Here is a 19,928-nt window from a genome sequence, read left to right as displayed (position 1 = left end):
CGAGAAAGCTACACTCATTCGCAGGAACATTACGCTGATCTGTCCATCTCTTGTAGGTCAGAGGAAAACAAGGAGTGATGGTGGAAGCATAAAGACTCTATGAGATTTACTACAGGAAAAGGACATGACAGGTCTGTCCACGGGTGCATATGACAAACCTTTAGTCTTGCTGAAGAGCTTGAGTGTGTTGAAGTTAGGGGTGTCCATGGTTAACCGGTTAACCGATTAACCGTTAAAAATTGTGTAACCGAGTGAAACATTTTGCTCGGTTAAGTGACGTCAATGCCGTGCATTGAATTTAGTTGTAATACATTTTTGCACCACCAGAGACCGCCAGAGCGCTCCCAGACATTTGTAATGTCCACAAGAAGAAGTCATTTTTCTAATATGAAGCGGGCTAATACGAGTGACGGGGCAAAATGCAAGTATTGCAATACAGTGCTTAGATATACTTCAAGTACAACCTCGTTGTTGTAATCTCAACAGCCAACACCCGGGCATCATTAGGCCGGTCAGGACACACTGGATGCGTGGCGAAAGCATCTCAGCTGCGTGGCGTGGCTGTTTTTAATTCGGTTCCCATGTTAACAGGTTAGAGCTTGTCGACTGCCTGCGTGAGACGCGCGGCTCGACGCGTGCATGCTAGAAATAGAACCGACGCCTTGTTGGAAGCGTTTCCAGGCAAAGTATAATAGGAAAATATGTTTATATGTCATTTTGTACAAAAATACATATTAATTCATGACATTTTGATATTTGAAAGTCTATAGGTTGACAAATTCAGATATAAATGTAATTTAAATAAATAAATAAATAATTATCGATTTTCAAATATTGTACGTGTCAAACATAGTCATAGCCTTAGCGAGGCGGCCGCGGAGTCTGCTTGTTACCTTTTGCCTTATACATTTTAGGCTTATTCTCAAATTCAGATTGTTTTAATAGGACAATTTGACCGGAGAGATAACATTTTGTCGGACATTCCTTTTTTTTTTTCGGCCAATGTCCGGAAATTACTATGGTTATGGTTACTATGGCACACTATGGTTAACCGAGTATTAACCGCTAAGGGCCTCGGTTAACGGTTAATGAAAAACTTGAGAACGTGCAGCCCTAGTTGAAGTTGCTAAAACTTTAAACTACCCTGTCAGAGTTAATCACCATCATGGCTCTCTTTTAAAACAAGATGTGCTTATATTCACTTAGACCACATGTGTTAGATTACTCATCTATTTGTAATTTACTTTGGGCAGCAGTATCTGTTAAAGTGATAGTTCACCCGAAAGTTACAATTCCGTCATCATTTACTCTATGGAAATCAATGGCAATGGCTCATCTGTTTGGTTAACTGTAATATCTTGATTGCAAATGCAATGAATGAATGAAAGTTAGGGGGTTAGTGTTTCCAAGCGCTTTTTTGCAAGTAGCAGTCAACCTCGTCTTGCCAGTGTGCTAGTTTTAATGGTTGCAGTTGATGGAGAATTCAGGAAAACATTATAGTTTAAAGAATTCATATTCACATGAATTAAATGTATTCATTTCAAACATATAAGCATTTAGAATGAATTCATCAAGTACAATAAATGTTAAAAGTTTATAAATCTCTCATAGACTAACATTGTTGAAAAATTCTTACACATATGTACATAATGAAATGTAATGGTCTTGTCTTATAAGGCATATACTGTTTTTAACAATTTGTAGTCACACTGTATTATAGAGTAAAGAAGACAGGGCTTCAAATGTGGGCCTATATAGGCTAAACACTATTCTTTTGCACTATTCTATTACCTTCAGGAAATGTACATTATCCATACTTCATTTCTTCTTTATTAGAAGGATCAGCACATAAATTGAAGAAACAACATAATGTCCCAAAGACATTTCAAATTTGCAACATCCCATTTACTGGTTAATATTATTTTATATTAATATTTTAACTAGGAAATTCACAAGGGACAATATTTATGGCTTACTCTACAATACAGCTTTCTATAAATTCATACTATAGCCAGAACGTCAAAAGCACTGAAATGAATGTCCTCTGACCAGAGATGCACATTACTTAGTATGCATGCAGCTATTTAGGACCAAGGACAGCTCTAGACCAAGCAAAATAAAAGCAAAAGAAAAGAAGTTGGGAGTCGGCGGACAAGACATGGCTGGGAGTGAATACAAAATAAGGCTGCTTGTCAAATGCTCCACACCAATTGACCATTCAGCCTTCACGGTTTCTCTTCCATATCACTCTAAACACTACCATCCCAAAACTGCACAAAACACAAAATACACTGTAGATTAGCTCTATCTTTTCTATGGAATATGGCATATGAGACAGTGAGAAAGGTAATAATACATAAGGGACCCACCATAACTACCAATCAATAAATAAAAAAAATAAACACAAATACATATAACACTATACAGTATCTTGCCTTCTTGTTCCTTCTCTTCGTGTTCACTTGCTTCTCCTTGAACACCACTTACACGTGTCATGTCTTGAATCAGATCCTGACTGCATGATGTGTCCTTCTGTATAATTAGCAGTGGATGTCAGCATCCAAAGGCCAGACTTATTAATGCATCCTTCCTTTACAGTATGTTTATACACATGCCTCAAGATGTACTGTATAGAAGGACCTCTGTCCTTCCTGGATTATGTGATAGTGATAGTACAGCATGCACACAATTATATATATATATATATATATTTTTTTTTTTTTTTATTACATTTTTGAGGATCCTAATATAGTTTTGGAATGCTCCTACAACAGGTTTACATCCATTAAAAAACATTTTCGTTTTCTCATAATATACATTTAATTTCACCTCAGTTCTCGATTCGTAAACAATTCGCTCGAAGCAGTTTGAAGAATTAGTCTATCTAAAACCTTCTTTCTATGAACCTACACTGCTCTGATTAGTTAGATGGCCCAGTCTTTGTGATTGGTCTATTGCGTACAGTGCTTGCTAGTGTTTGAGGGTGGGTCAAGTTGTCAAGTTGGTCAAAATGAACAAATACAAATGTGTAACACGGTGACATGAAGCCATCACAGAAGTGAGACTGACGACTCGTTTAGGCTGTTCAGAGTAGATTCTTTTTTTTTTGAGAGAGAGAGAGAGACAGTAACTTTATTGTGCACTGTTGCCTTCAAAACTTTGCAGATCGTTTACATTTACAGACAGCTAAATAAAACTGCATGAAACGAAATATTCAAAAATGCATAATCGGGGCACTTTAATACATTTATTTAGCATCTTTAATCCAACAAATACAAATACAATAAATAAGTAAAAACAATATTAGATATTATGTTCATTCATCACCCTAATATAATCAATACTAATAGCCTAAGCACATGTACAGTAGCAGTTTATGACTGGACTCCTTGAAGTTTTGCTTGCCCCATGAAAACAATTCATTTTTGCTCATTTTGTGAAAAAAGTTAAGATGTCAAAATGTCACCTCTTAAAGGACAAATAGTGAATTCAATTTTAATCTTTCTTATTGCTCAAGTGCAAAGTGCACCGAAATATTTAAGATACATTGAATAGCCATTGTTCTCTATGCATACACATTTCACTGAAAAGTTTAAAAGCTGCAGTTGACATTAATAATAATAATAATAATAATAAAATACAATTAAAGCTAAAGAAATCTCCCAGGAGACAAGGTGGTCAGACTTCAAATTTGGGATTAAGCTGAATCCAGACATCTTTAATCCTGCCCTGCTTTTATGTCTAATTTCCATTTTGTTAAAAAGCATCTGTATAGTGGGCTTAAAGTTGACAAATCGGACACACTCAACACTTAATGACATTCCTTACTGATCTTCCTCTTGGCTCTCAAGTGAATTTAGATGCCAGAATATGAAAGAAAACAGACATCAAAAGCATTTACTCAGCGACTCAAAACTAAAAAAAAAAAAACAAGTGCACTTGTTGCAAAGACTCCCCAGTCTCAAACCCAAAGAGATATTCTTTATAAAAGTTAAGACTCATCCACGCCCTTCTGAAAAGCCTTGTTTAAACACTTTGGGAATATTTGCATAACGGCGCCTGAATGTTCACGCAAAGAAAGAAAGCGTAACTTTTATTCTAGTTGTGACCGCCACCATGTTGTGGAGATGTTGTGTGTTTCATTGTGAAAGTGAAGCTACTTTGTCTGGTCTTCCAAAAGAGGACACAACTACAAATCAGCGGTTAAGTTGTATTTACAACGCTGTTCCAGAACAGTTCAACCCAAATATTCAGATGTGTGCTGCACATTTTATGGAGGACTGTTTCCTGATCCTGAGAGAGAAGACTACAATGCCGGCTGTTCTGACTCACAGTCTCCAAGCATATTAACATATTTAAAGGATTTGCCACTGATGATTCAAATGCAGAGTTTTGAGCAGTTTATAGTAATGCTTGTTGTATGCTGGTTCTCCGATCACAAATGCAGACATGGTTTTATGTTTGTTCAGCGCGATACACAACGCAACATGTATTAAGACAGTATTTTAATTAAATAAGTATATGGTCCATTAAGCTGCATGTTTCAGAGCGAAGCCTGTCAACATGCTCTTTGTTTAAAATTATGAACATACTTATTACTAAAATACTAATACATTCAGTTTATATTTTACAGTGCAGCTGTATTACAATATATTTTTGTCTTAGAAATAATAATAATAATTGTTGTTGTTTTTAACTGTATTGAAAATGGTATTGAATATGGATATTATTCAAGGTATTGTATTGAAAAGGTATAATATATAATTTAAACATCATGACAACACTACTCAGGATAAATTGATTTTTTTTTTTTTTTTTTTTTTTTTTTTGACATCATGGTGACTTTTTGGTAAATGGAGAAAAACAACTGAATGAAAAGCATAAGAACCCAAGACAGAGAGATAAAGTGAGATCAGTTATTACATAAATTTGAAATAAATACACTACATACAGTGTCTGTTGTCATACCACTGCTTCCATCACACACACAGCAAAAATATGTATTTGTAATGTTAGTTGTTTCTCTTAGGAATTTCACCTTTGGCTCTAGGGATGCAAGAACTGCTTCCATTAGGCGCTGCCATTGGAAATGACCTTGACCAGTGTGGGATGCTGAGAGCGTGTTAAGTTCCCTGCTAGATTGAGATTTCCGCTTGACTTCAGACCAATGGGGAGTGTGTGTAATTATGACAGAGTGTACTTCAAGAAGTGAACGAGAGAGATCATGCGACAGACCCGGAGAGAGGGAACACTAAACAGACTTCCGAACTCATTTCTTAGAAGCAGAGTTGACAGAGCTACCAGCTGGGAGTGGGTCGAGTCGAGGGCCACATCAGTTTATCAGTTTATGTCACGCACCCCATGGGCGGGATTTAATAACCTTTACTGTGCTGCTGGCACGCTAGAATGGCTTGACATTTCATAGTGTGTATGTGAAAACAGACCATAAGCCATATTACATGAAGCATTAAGGTTTGCTCCAACAAGCTGTTGTTATTTTTGTAGACTTTTATATATGCATTTCATGCTTGCATCTGTCAGACTGCAAAAAGTCATGCTGGGAAAACAACAGTCAGGTTTCAACGTTGCACAAACTTGAGGAGGCATGAGAAATTTAAATATAGATGTATATCTGAATAAAATATTAATACTTCCTTCGGAGAATAGATATTTTCTTAAGATTAAAGTTTAACACTGTTCTTACTTCATTACTTCATCGTTCTTACTTCTTACTAAATTTGTGATGTATGTGCCTAAAAAACATTTTTTATAGATTTTTGTGTGTGTGTGTGTGTTCATCAATCCAACCTTGCTTGTGTTCATAAGCTGAATAGGTTCTTGACTGAATAGATGACAAGACGTGAGAAGAACTCCCTGTAGTACCATCTCACAACCGCAACCATTAGAGTTTATGGGCCCTATTTTAACGATCTAACGCAGTGTGTAAAGCGCACAACACAGGTGCACTCAGGGTGTCCAAATCCACTTCTGCTATTTTCACGATGGAAAAACGGTCCGTGCCCCGGGGCGCATTTTTGGAATGGGTTGTCCCTATTCTCTTAATGAGTAATGGGTGTAACCTTCTATACACCAATCAGAGTGTCATCTTCCATTCCATTTAAGAGCGAGGTGCGCTTGGGCCATGATGGATCGCTATGGTGCAATTTGTTGGGGGAAAAGCTGAACTCTTCTCAAGCGAAGAAATCGATCTGCTCGTGTGCAAAGTTAAAGCAGGTATCCACCAAAGCTCTGTGCAATGAGTCAGTATATATATGTGTGTACTGGCACAATTGTTCAATTAATTCGCCAATTTTATTCATCATTATAAGTAGAATTGCAAATAGGTAGACTAACTCTTATACACCCAATTAATATCAGTCATTACATTTTTATATTTATGTAGCCTACACAATAATATTCTTTTACACTGTAATCATTTTGTTTTTAATATTTGGCATGTTTGTGTGATGCGCATCCCTGTGTAACAAGCAAAGTCAGCGCGCACTGTGGACCCAACCAGAAGCGCATTTTCTACCAACACGCTCTTTAAAAAAAATAAATAAATAAAATAAAACAGTATTGCGCCATTGACTTTAGACTTTAGTCCAGGTTTGAGTTGGTCTATGGCGCAGTCTATTTTCAGTTCCTCAAAATAGCAATGTGCCTGTACACACCTATTTTTTAAACCAGCACGCCCATGGGCGCAAATGCATTTGCTAATTAAACAACGTGGCACTGGACGGGAAAATGCGAACGGCGCCGGACTGAAACTAGCAAACACACTTTCGCTGCGCCTTGTGTCACATTGCGCCGCGTGTATGATAGGGCCCTATGTGTGCAATTGTGTGTGTGTGTTATAGCAATGAAGTGAAAGAGACTGCTGACTTTGTGATTCTTTCTGCTGGGTAGATGTCAGTACTGGGCTTTGAAAAATCCATATTATTCAACTATTAGTTTGGGCCTAACAACATTGTTACCATTTCAGACCCATCAGTGAATGACCTGGACTTCATGTGCATAAACAGCACAGTAACCAGTGTGAGACCAGTTCAAAACGACACCTTCATTCTGATTAATGTAGTATGGTGTTTGGACATTTGTTCACACAGAAGGACAAGTATGAGGGCAACATCTGTCCCATGTGCATGTCTAAGTTTGTGTTTGAACAACAATGTCAACACTCCAGCGTCCAAGTCATATGAAATGTGCGAAGATTAAAAATAAAAGATTATTGTTTTAAAGATTAAGGGCAGATCTTTGTTAAATAAACAAGTACAAGCACCGGTCATACACTTGCATTCAAAAGTGAGGTCAGTGGGATTTTTTTTTTTTAAGACTATAATACTTTTATTCAGCAAGGATTACTTAAATATATGCATTTTGAAAGTACATGTATTTTACAATGTAATAAAAGATTTATCAGCCAAAGAATGCTGTTCTACTAATCATAAAAGAATCCTGAAGTTTTTATATTGATTTCCATAAAAATATTGTGCGAAATAACGGTTTTCAACATTGATGACAATAATAAATGTTTTCTCAGCACCAAATCAGCACATTAGAATGAATTCTGAAGGATCATGAGAAACTGAAGACTGGAGTAATGGCTTTTAAATAAGTTTCCAGATTCCTACTAAATTAATTTTATTTACAAACATTAATTTGAATTACAACTGGGTGGCTTATCTGCTTCCGGGATTTAGATTTTGATGTCACATGCCTAATGATCATATATAAATACATTATAACATTAAAATAGACAGTGAAAAAAATAAATATTTGATCTTTATTTGAAATTTGGTGGCTCTTAAATGAAAATTATATTTACCCCGTAACCTTGATAACAGGAGGTGCAGAGCCATTTTCGTTTCGACATCTTTCATACAAGTTCATGACTTTTTTACTCATTTATCTTAATGTAATTACACATCTGACAGAAATTTGTAAAAAAAAAAAAAAAAAGTCATTGTTTCATAAAATAACAAATTGTTAATCCTATTTGGGAATAACAGGCCCAAACACATTACCTTTCAGGCTCTCTCTTAACACAAGAAGATGAGAAATGACAGGCTCCACAGAAACAGGGAATGAGAGAAACTCCCAGAGAGAGAGAGAGAGAGAGAGAGAGAGAGAGAGAGAGAGATACAATAGAACAACCATCTCTCCCTCTCTCAGTTTCTTTTTCTCAAGCCCTGAGGCGGTTGTACCAATCACAAAACAAACTAAAACCCAACAGATGGAGTTCACGTGTGTGTTTCAGCATGCCAGTGAGTGCAGGTGAATGTTAAAAGTGTGCCATGTTCGTGCGGGTGGAGTTTGGCCGAATGCACTTGGTGCTCAAACACCCTGAAAGTTTCAGGACTCAAGGTGTGTTTCGCCAGAGTGGGGTGGGGGGGGTTGCCATGGTAATATGGGGGCCCGGTCTTGCGTACGTGGTAAACACTGACAGAATTAATCAGAATAAATGAAAGAAAGTGTGAGAGAGAAGACTAGATTAATAGAAGAAAAGCAGCAAAAGAGGGAGGAACCCTGCTGAGTGTGGTGGGACAGAGGATTTACTCAGGATTTCCTTTCCATAAGACTTTCAAAAATGAGAACACAAACATTTTGAGTTTGTGTAGTGAAAATGGAATGAAAAGCATGTGTTTCTGTTTGTACATGCATGCATTAAAATGTATCTAGTTGTCTCGAGAATGTTAATTACTCAGTCATTTCTCTCATTTAATGTGATTTAAAAGAGAATCTTGACAGCTTGTAGTTGAGGAGGGAGAGATGTCATGGTCATGGATGCAAGTCCATGTCAGCCATTACTGCATCTGTCCCTGGGCTACTGCACAACAATGAAGCATTTCATTCTCTCTGTTGCCCCATATCAGCCCCCTCCCCATTAGACACACACACACACACACACACACACACCACCCCTAACCCCTACTACCTCCTCTCCACTCCACTCCACTCCACTCCACTCCACTCCACTCCACTCCTCTCCTCTCGACCTCTTTATCACATTCTCTCGTGGTTTTCTGAGACTGCCAGTAGCATCAGCTTCACAGTCGAACATGGACACATGATGATTCACGATACATACGATATCAACAAAAGATAGATTCTTTTACACACACTTTATCTGGGAACAAAAAAATATTTTAATGGAACATTTATTTATTAAAGTCCAAACAGGATTTTCCATTAAGTGATGTATGGTTTTTGTATGGTGGATCAGAGCTCAGCTGATTTAACATTTAAGGAAAATACCATCAAATGTTATGGTGGAATATTAAAATGTTATATAAAAGGCAGATGAGAAACTAGAATCCACTGAAATCAAAGTGAAAACATTATTATTTAACCAATGAGTCATACTTAACTTATATTTGCTCATTCGTGCATTCATTCACAAAATCCTACACTGACAGTGGCAGATGTAGAAATTAAGTTGTCAAATTAAATATGACATTAAATATGAAGAATCACAAAGGTACTGGTTACTCCGCCGCGGTATCCCCGAAGCAATCTAAAATAGTCCGAATTTAAACACTTATTATAGGTGCACCCTAGTGATTCAGGACAAGCTAAAAACACGGTTTGGAAAATGGATTCATGGTGTACTCGCTTATTATGTTCATTTTTCTACATTTTGAACACAAACAAAGTTACAGACCGCAGCTCTGATTGGTTGTTTTTTACCGGGAGCGCATGACTTTCTGCAAATGGCAATAGGACCACTAGGAGGAGCCAGAGAAGCTTGATTTTTTTCACAGATTATCTGTCTCATATTCTACTGTCAGGACACAATGACAGGTTTAATAAATATGTAAAAAATATTTTTTTACAAAAGTTCCCTACAGCACCTTTAATGCTGTTTTTTTTTTGGTAATCTCTGCAGGGTTGTCTTGCCCTGGCAACCAAAAACACACTCCTTTTGTGACATTTCGCGATGCTCTCGCTCTGATCAGTGAATGCCTGTTGTGCTCTCAGTGCTCTGCTATACAGGAGCGCGCGCTCTTCCGGCAGACGTGCACTTGGGACCCATATAAGGAAATTCCGCTCCATCTAACGTCACACAGAGCCATACTCGAAAAAAACTTTCAGAAACTTGTGACAAACCGGAAGGAATATTTTGGGAACAAAAATACTCCTTCAAACGTACAACTTATTTTTTGAAACTTTTTCCATGTTTAGCATGGGAATCCAACTCTTTAACAGTGTAAAAAACTCAGTATGCATGAAATAGCATTTCACCCCCCCTTTAAGAGACATTCAGCAGGCTGACCTTTCACCCAAACATCACAGAGGGACTGACAGAAAGAGAACACTGTCAGGTAATGTATTTGCTGCCCAATGCTGAATGATCTCAGAGCGAGTTTGTAAAAGAACAACTCAATCTTCATCGTCAACATTATCCTGATACTCTACACACTTAACATCTGTGTTGTATGAATGACTTCACAGTGCAATAGCAGAAACGTATGAATATTGTTCATTATATATATATACAGTGGGGCTCGAAAGTTTGGGCACCCCTTGCAGAATATGTGAAAATATGAGTAATTTTAAAAAAATAAGAGAGATCATACTAAATGCATGTTATAAACAAGATGCATTAAGAGCTGGGGGGTGAAAACTTTTGGAATTTGAAGATCAAGGTAAACTGTACTTATTTGTGTACCGGGAAACATACAAGTATCTTCTGTTGCTTACTAAGGGCAGAACCCCCCAGCTCTTAATGCATCTTGTTTCTTTCTGGAGCATCAGTGAATGTTTGAATCTTTTTAAATAGTTGTGTTTGAGTCCCGCAATTGTCCTTAGTGTGAAAAGATGTATCTCAGAATCATAAAGTAACTGCTGAAAAGGGTTCAAATATGCAAAGATGCTGGAAAACTGAAGAATCTGCATGACCTTAAAGATTTTTCTGAAGAACGCTGCTCAGTTTAACTGTTCAGAACAAACAAGGGACTCATGCACAACCATCACAAAACAGAAAGACAGTCGTGGATCATCAGGTGGCCACACACAGTACTAAGAACCAAGGGTTCCCAAACTTTTGAGTGGGGTTATTTTAATAATTTCAGCATTTTTTGTCTTGTGGACTAAATGTTAATATATTTTATGTACAATATCTTACTCAGGACAGTACTAAATAAAAAATAACATGCATTTAGTATGATCTCTCTTATTTTTTGAAAATTACTCATATTTTCACAGATTCTGCAAGGGGTGCCCAAACTTTTGAGCCCCACTGTATATATATATTTTATATATGTGATATATGCACATTTCTATGAGTGGGTGAGCCTGCCTCCGGACATTTACACTTAGAAGTGAAAAATATAGACAAGGGACAACTTCAGTGCAGGAAAGATAGCAAGATCCTTCAGAAATCATTCCAAAATGCTGATCTGGTGTTCAATAGTCTTCTATTGTTATTATAAATGTTGAAAACAGTCGCAATGCTTAATATTTTTGTTGAAATGTGATAGATTTTTGTAGGATTCTTTGAATAGAAAGCATTTATTTGAAACAGAAAAAAAAATATTTAGTAACATAATAAATGTCTTTACTGTCACTTTTGATTGTTAAATGCATCCACGATGAACAATCGACCTTGAGCTGTAACAACTGTTCATTCAGATAGGCTTCTATGAAGCCCCATCATGGAAAGCTTCTTTTCCATTGTGTAAACTAAGCTATTTTAAGTATTACTTTGTGGTTTCATGTAGACACGCAATCAAACACACATTCACAGCTGGTGAGTAAGAAAGCTGCTCATCAGGGCTGGTTTTAAAAGGGCTGAATTGCCAGGCAAAACTTCATCTGATGACAGTTATAAAAGCTCATTTTGATAAATTGGGGAGAAACTTTTAAAGAGAGAAAAGAGAGAAGGAAAGATGCTGCAAAGACGGTCTAATTATTTACTGTTGTTTTCAGCAGAATCCAACATAACAAGGGCATGAATTCTAGATTTGTCTCTGAGGAAAACCACTAACCCAGAAAATATCAGCAGTGAAACATATTAAACAAACTGACACTGACATTCCTCTTAAAAGCCCAGAACAACTCTATCAGAAGGTCCTATTTAGAAATGTCAATTTTTTCACTATTTTCACACCCACAAGCAAGTCAAATATCCCCTAAACGTCCAAAGGGGGTGTACCCCGACATCCTTTGTCATTTTTATACTTTCCCATCTAAATCTATACTATCCATATATATATATATATATATATATATATATATATATATATATATATATATATATATATATATACAGTATACCCTCAATATATTTTAAGACTTTTAATGTATGTTGTCCCTTTAAGCAATTGTAAATAAAGTATACTTCACAAAAAAAAGGGGGATTTTTATTTTTTTTATAACATACATTTAGTATACATCTTAATGCGGTCATATGATGTTGCTAAAAATAACATTATTTTGTGTATTTGGTGTGATGAAATGTGTTTATGCCATTTAGGGTAAAAAACAAAAAAAAACAAATAATTTTCCACATAATGTACTTTATTGTTTCTAGTCTATGTCCTGCCTTCTGAAATGCATAGATTTTTACAAGGCTCGTCGTTCTGAAAAGCAAGGTGTGCTCTGATTGGCCATCCAGTGCGCTGTGATTGGCCAAATGTTTCAAGTCTTGACTTTTATAAAGAATATCTCTTTGGAGTTGAGACTTTGGTCTTTGCAACTTTACAAATCTTCTTTATGCATAAAGAGCTTGTAACACTCCAAAGAGAAAGGAAAAATTGAAATCGAATCATTTGACCCCTTTAAATATATATTACATGATAACTATATGTACAGAAAAAAAATATTTTCTATGGGTTAAATATAGTAAGGAAATTTATATGTAGACACAAGAGGGGAGGAGAGAAATTACTAATACAGGATAGAAAGGTTTATGAAAATCTTGTAGCTGAAGCACTTTGATCTCCTGGCTGGCTTGTCACAAGCTCTAAAGTTAACAAGTCATGCACACACACAAATTCCCACTCTGTGATCAAGCAACTTAAAGCTTGGATAAACCCGCACACACCCACACACACACACACACAAACTGACCAATCAACCAAAAAATGGGAGTCATCTTCAATTTCCATTTGCTGTAGACGCCGCAAAAATAATTAATGGGAAATAACAAGGGTTTCTGTGCCCCGGTGGCTGAGTATTGGTGTGTGATCTCCCTTTTATCAGTGCGTGCAGCATGAAATATGAAACCTCAGGTGCAAAAATACTACCAGGATACACCCTAAACTAAGCACACACTGGTAGACTCTGCAAAGTATGGAGAATGTAATAAATATAGAGGAACAAGCTGTTTTTTTCCCATCTAACGAGTCTTACACTGCAAAAGACGTATCTGAGAAAACAGCTGATGAGAGCCAATCAGCAATGATTACTCAGCACTCATAGAGTCTGTGTCTGAGAGTGAAAGTGTCTGATCTTACCCTTATTCTTCTCATAGCAGCGACTATCTCCATACGACTGTTGGGTCTTGGGACATCCAGGCTTCCAACATACTGCAAAAGAAACAAATGCTTGAAATGTTAGAAAAAGAGTGTTCTGTTTATACTCCATTATTAACTGCAAGTGAGGAATCATCTAGTCTAAAATTAATGAGGCAGTTTCATTTGCACAAACACACACAAACACACTTTTTATGTTAATAATTGCCAAGTTACTTTTGCATTGGCAGGACATTGAAAGCCTCATTTCTCAAACTCAATTTATGCTTAAAGGGGTCACCTGGTGCCCATTTTCCAAGTTGATATGATTCTTAAGTGTCTAAATGAAAAATCTGTAACATAGTTTGGTTAAAATGTCTCAGTGGTAGTGTAAAAAAAAAACACCTTTTTATCCTGTCAGAAACAGCTCTTTTCAGAGCAAGCCGTTTTGTAGCATTTTGCTTTAAATGATAATGAGCTCTGCTGACCCTGCCCGTCTCTTAAAAGCCACTCTCTGAGGGACTGTTTACTTAAGCCACATTCATCGTTAAACCTGCTAATTAGCACATTATTAGGAAAGGCAATTTGCAAAGATTCATTAATAGAACTTATAATCACTTTTTATGTAGGTGAAGCTGGACTACTAATGATTTGCATCAAGATGGACACATTAAGGTAGACACATCGACGGTGCACATCGAGGGTGCACTCCCTTCAGAAACAAATGTAATACACTGCTTTTTCAGTGGCTCAAATGTCAGGAGTAAAATATATTCATTATTACATCCAACAACAAAACACCTTAATCGCTTAGGAGACATTTTTGTCTACACCTGGTCCAGCGTTGAAACACTGACTACATTTACATGCAACCAAATTATCCATTTGTAATCAGATTGATTGCTCAATCAAACTGAAAAAACCTTCATGTAAATACATTAATCGATCCGATTGAGCTCGATCGGAATGAAATTTAGATAGGATTGAAGGGGGTAGTTTGTTCCTCTTCGAATACAATTGAGAGTGTATGTAAACACTCGATCGGATTGAACCATGAAACTGCAAGGACTGCACATGTGCAAAGACGCAGAAATAACGTAATGACATTGTGACGAGTGGGGCAGTGGAGTGATTGGAAAGAACGACACCTGCGACACTCACCGGTCTCGAGTCCCATGGAGGAGATGGAAGGATACAAAAGAGGAGCAACGACAGTGAAGGACGAGAGAGGACCAGGCCTGGATTTTAGTTGTGTTTGGTTTTTGTTTGTCTGCAGCAGTCGTCCGTGAGGGGCTGCCGTGCTGTTTTGTCTTTATTTTATTATTAAAGCTTATTTGATTGTCCGCCGGTTCCCGCCTCCTTTCTTCCCACGAAAGAACATTGTTACATTGGTGCCGAAGCCCTGGAGGAAGGACGGACGAGCTGCCAAAGTTTCCTCGCCTCTGGAGTGAACCCGCGGTGCCATCAAGCAGGTGTAGCAGTCGGGCGCCGGGGATGCTCAAGGCGGTGGGCTGGAGTGAGTTGCGGGGGATGGATGAGCTCCCATGGAGGAGATGGAAGGATACAAAAGAGGATCGACACTCTCTCTCTCTCCCCCAGAGGTATAGGCGAATAATCTGGTTTCCAAAAATATCGATGAGAGAGCAGTTTTCTATGTCTCTGGGTCCCAAGAAGGCACGGAGCGTCGTGGACAGACCAACACCTGACCACACTTATCCTTCTCTCTCACCAGCAGGCAACAGCTGGCAGTTCGAGAGCGTCATCAAAAGCCCTACTCCCGCACCCTCTGCCAAACCATGAAAACAGGTAAGCGTTGTGCCGCACACTCGATCATATTACCCCAATTTTACAGTCACTGCACTGGCTAACTTTTAAGTTCTGTATCAGTTACAAAATATTATTACTTACCTATTAGGCACTTAATGTGTTAGCTCCTGTGTAAGGGAAACAGGTCAATTTAGCTCAAAGGGAATCATTTAAGATTTTAAAGAGAATTTGAACAGAATCACTGTTTCACAGCTGATCACTGAGGCGCCCTGCGATTCATTGAACGAGCCATTTAACATCAAATCTGCACTGGATATCAATATCCAAAGTATAGTGAAAACACTATTAATTAGCACAGTAACAAGATCGGCAGTTTAAGACATTAAATTGTAAGCACAAAGCACAAGATACTTCTCTTTTCAATATGATAAGGATTTATTAGATACATCTAAAACATATAAACTAATCTAACACATAAGCAGACGCACTCACACATACACACAAGTTGCAGGAAGATAGAAAGTTAGAAAAGAATGAGTTTAAGAGAATGAAAATGTGAAATCCCAAGTTTACAGCATCATCAATCACTTAATTAACCCTCGCATTAAGTTCCTCAATGAGGTTAAATTATATTATATACACCAGTACAGATGTGAGACTGGAAGTGTTACTTGCATTGCCAGTGTAAAGGGGTTCTCTTTGTTGTTGTTGAAAGGGGGTTTCCCGAGGTTGCTGATTGGCTGGAAGTTCAGTAGTCATTGAAGTGGCTTGGGTATTTAAACTGGCCTTTTGGCCACACCTCAAATGTTGACTTGACCAATTAGATATTGTCTTTCAGGATATCATAAATCATAATTGTTCTAATGGTGTTAATGTTGAAAGCTGTTCTGTGAAAGAGTTGGACGGTTGGTTATCTTGCTTCTGACTTGTGGCACTAGGAATTGATTTACAACGTCCTGTTGCCTTTCTGAGGAATTCGGCTCTTCTTGTTTCAATGCTCCGGATCGACTCTATAATTTGTCTGGTCCGGGTCTGATATGCAACACCTGCATACCTAAATAGTCTTCTACCACATTACAATCTATCACGCTACCTAAGGTCGCAAAACTCTCGACTTTTGGTAGTAACCTATGATAGTCCACTAAAGGAGATAGAGCTTTTTCACATTTGGCTCCCAAACTCTGGAATAGCCTTCCTGATAACATTTGGGGTTCAGACACACTCTCTCCGTTTAAATCTAGATTAAACACACATCTCTTTGGCCAAACATTCAAATAATGCATCTCATAATCTTGTACTGCAGTTATATCTGATCAAATGCACATTATTCTTTAGCTTGGGTTAAACAAATCAATTTTGCTTGTTTGGAATACCAGCTATGCTAATTATTATTAATCTATTTGTTTCTCTATTTTTGATAAGGATGTCACTAGGATTTACACAAGCTTCAGTCTGGATCCAGAACACCTAAGAATAGAAGATGCAAACCCCTTTAGAAGACCTCAGATGATGCCAACCCTGAAACAACAACTAACCAATCAATTCTGCTTTAAGTTTGATTGCAACATATAATAATTGCTGTTAATAGTGTTCATCGTTTGTTTGATTAAGTCTTCAATAGATTTTTCTGTACATTTCTGTCATATGAACATTAACTGACAGTGACCAATGATAAGCTACTAATAAACATTGTAGAAACTGAATATTTTTCTAAAGTTCTTCAAAATGATTTGTCTCGTGAAAAGCGCTATACAAATAAACTTGAATTGAATGGAATACTGAGACCCTCTTTGGTCCACCCACGAGCCGCCTGAGATGGGTCCCTGCATTCCACCTCGCTGCCCCATCAGCCTCAGCTGTGCGACACAGTTTGCCCGGCATTTCCCCAAGTTCAGTGGAATCTGCTTCACAGCAGTGAAGCTGGCCGATGCTTCTATTTTGCGTGTGGAGATTGCTGTCCTACTGGCAAAGGATGCAATAGAGCCAGTCCTTCCAGTCAATATAAAGATGGGGTTTTATAGCCCCTATTTCATTTATTCCCAAGAAATGTGGTTGGTTTTCGACCAGTTTTGTACCTGTGTTTCTTGACCTGGGCCGTTTATGCAGAAACACATCTTTGGGTACATCCGTCCCCGGGATTGGATGTACTTCCATGTGTTAATCCTGCCACCCCACACACCGTTTCTGTGGTTTGCATTCAAAGGACGTGCATATCAGTACAAGGACCTGCTCTTCCGGCTGTCCCTGTCTCACCCTGTCTTAACGAAAGTTGTGGGGGGAGGCTCTTGCTCCCCTCAGAGAGCAGGGTTTTCGCATCCTCATCTATCTCAACGATTGACTTATACTAGCACAGTCTTGGCATCAGTTGTGTGAGCACAGAGACCTGGTGTTCAGGCACATCACCCAATTGGGTCTTCAGGTTGGGTGCGTGTTAGGGAGTGAGTCCCTCTCTGTCCGTTCGAAGTCATGTTCCGGTGGGGGGGTCCCTTCAAGCATGGGGCCTAGTGCGGCTGCACCAGTTACACCCCCAAGGACAGCACTGTGCGCAAATACTGTATGCATTTCCCCCATTTTCACAGATGCTGTGCAAGGTCAGGGAGGATGAGGCGCAGTTCCTGCTTGTGGTGCTTTCTTTCACTGTATAAATCCAGCAGAGAGGGACAGCAAAACTGACAACAGATCACCAAAAATAGCAACTTATACCGCTGATTAAAGCTGTAAAAGACAAGACTGCAGGACTGCAGTCAGAATGAGTGACTGCCATTGTGAGTGGTTCTAGGTCTTGGCTTTCCAGCTTTGGCCAATAAAATTCCTGGAAGATAATCCTGCATCACAAATTGGAGCTAAAATTACTCAGTGATAGGCTTCTGAGTGGATCAGTATACAAAGCTTTGGGTTTCCTGAGGCATTTTGCTGCCTGCAGATTTGAAAAGCTTACAGAAAAGCTCTATGGGAAACCACCAGCATTTATGACACATGAGACAACAGACTGTAATATTTTAAATATGCAATTGTCTGAGTATATAAATGTATTTAAAAAATGACTGTGTTAAAAATAGTTAGAGGAGTTATCTGGGACCTTAAAGCATGTCCTAACTTTCATTAATGGGCACAAATTAAATATTTATAAATTAGTCATAACCAGGCGGTCATAAATGATATATGCTGAATAGGACATTGGTTGCTGTAGGCAATATGAATATAAGCAATAAAGACAATTATTGTATAATACTAAAAATAATGATTATCCAGCAGAAAATCTAGCAGAGTTTTGTGACTTATAGTGATTGACAAAATACAATGACTATCCCAAAACCTCAACCACCGATTGAGAATTGATGTTCAGTGCTCTCGCTACCAATGTGGCTGAATATGTTTTGAGACACAGCCACAAAGTAGGGGTTTATTCAATGAAATGTTAATGATCCAATGTCCCAGTAAAATCTTTCCACAGCTTCTGAAGAAACCAAATACCCTCCAGAGTTTAAAAGACGTTTCGGCTCAGTTAAAGTACCAGTGTGACCAGCCATGCAGCCATTACTAAGAAAGTTGTACCAGACACCAAAATTGTTTATGCATGTTTTCAGTTTTTGTTTTTTATATTTAGGGGGCTTAGAGTAAAGAAAAAAATGTCTTGACTGCAAAAGAATAAAGGCTGTAATTATTATCTAAAGAAAGACGGTAATCACCTAATCTAAGGTAGCAAGTTACAATCACTATCTAGAAAGCATTTGTTGTCATCTAACAAAAAAAAAAAAAAACAAAAAAAACAATTAAGAGATTATTTTAATTATTTTAAATATCTTAACTGCTTTACAGAGCAGACCGAGTAACCCTAAAGAAACTTATCCATGACTCAAAACGGCTAAATATTTGCAAAGAAAATATTGCAACCAAACCAAAATTTATATTAGGATTACATTTATACGAACTGTGCACGTGTTTTAAATGTTAAATGTAAAAAGATTTATCCTTTTTTATATTCGGCGACCGTTTCATTTGTTGTTGTCTAACGTCAAACCAACATGATCCTTACTCTACCCAGTGTGTAATTACTCTTTCTGGACACACAGCATTGAGTGACCCACTTTACGTGTAGACTATTTCATTTGACTACATAAAAGTATCGGTTAATATAACCAGCAGTAATAACAATGGCAATGTTTACAGTAGATATAGTCTGTTTCACCTTGGCTTGGAAGTGTATTCCGTGTTGATACGCTTCCTCGTTGTGAAGCGGGACGCGCGAATCCGCCACATCCTCCACCAGGTTGTACCTGTTTCTCCCCTGCATTTTCATTGGGACCCGTCCGGATGATCGGCTAGAAATTTCCTCAACCTGTCCCAAAGCATCAAAACTACTACCAACTAAAAAGATTGCTCTAGTTTAACCAACGGAAAACATATCGCGGATGCAAGAGCGATTCAAAGCGAGGGAGCCCATTATAGTAGCAGCCCGGGAAAAGCTCAATGAAATCACAGACGCTTCAGCACAAAAGAAATGGGTTGGGCGCCTCTCAACCCTCAGACATCAGCTGCGTTTATACAAGCCTGGCCTCGTCTCAAGTTCAAGTGTCCCAGCAAGGAGAAGTATAATATAATGCATCGTATAATGACATGCTTTATTTGCGTTGCTCTCTTCAACCTCTAATGCAGTTCTCATGGAGTAAAGTTCTGTCTGCTTTAGTAACAACCTTCAAGAAT

General features: G+C 38.0%; 1 protein-coding gene across 2 annotated transcripts in view; it reads right to left on the bottom strand.

Moving 5' to 3' along the window:
- Positions 1-19,695, bottom strand: part of LOC128006124 (carboxyl-terminal PDZ ligand of neuronal nitric oxide synthase protein) — a 44,957-nt gene extending 25,262 nt beyond the window's left edge. For both annotated transcript variants that reach the window (XM_052592717.1, XM_052592718.1), the window contains exons 1-2: positions 19,414-19,695; positions 13,461-13,532 (exon numbers count right to left, since the gene is read on the bottom strand). In XM_052592717.1, coding sequence (XP_052448677.1) covers positions 13,461-13,532; positions 19,414-19,524 — 183 coding nt within the window. In that variant the 5' untranslated portion in view covers positions 19,525-19,695. The remainder of the gene's footprint in view (positions 1-13,460; positions 13,533-19,413) is intronic.
- Between the last annotated feature and the right edge of the window lie 233 nt (positions 19,696-19,928).

This window comes from Carassius gibelio, chromosome A5, assembly GCF_023724105.1.
Source record: "Carassius gibelio isolate Cgi1373 ecotype wild population from Czech Republic chromosome A5, carGib1.2-hapl.c, whole genome shotgun sequence".
NCBI lineage: Eukaryota > Metazoa > Chordata > Actinopteri > Cypriniformes > Cyprinidae > Carassius > Carassius gibelio.
This window is presented reverse-complemented; position numbering and strand designations above follow the sequence as displayed.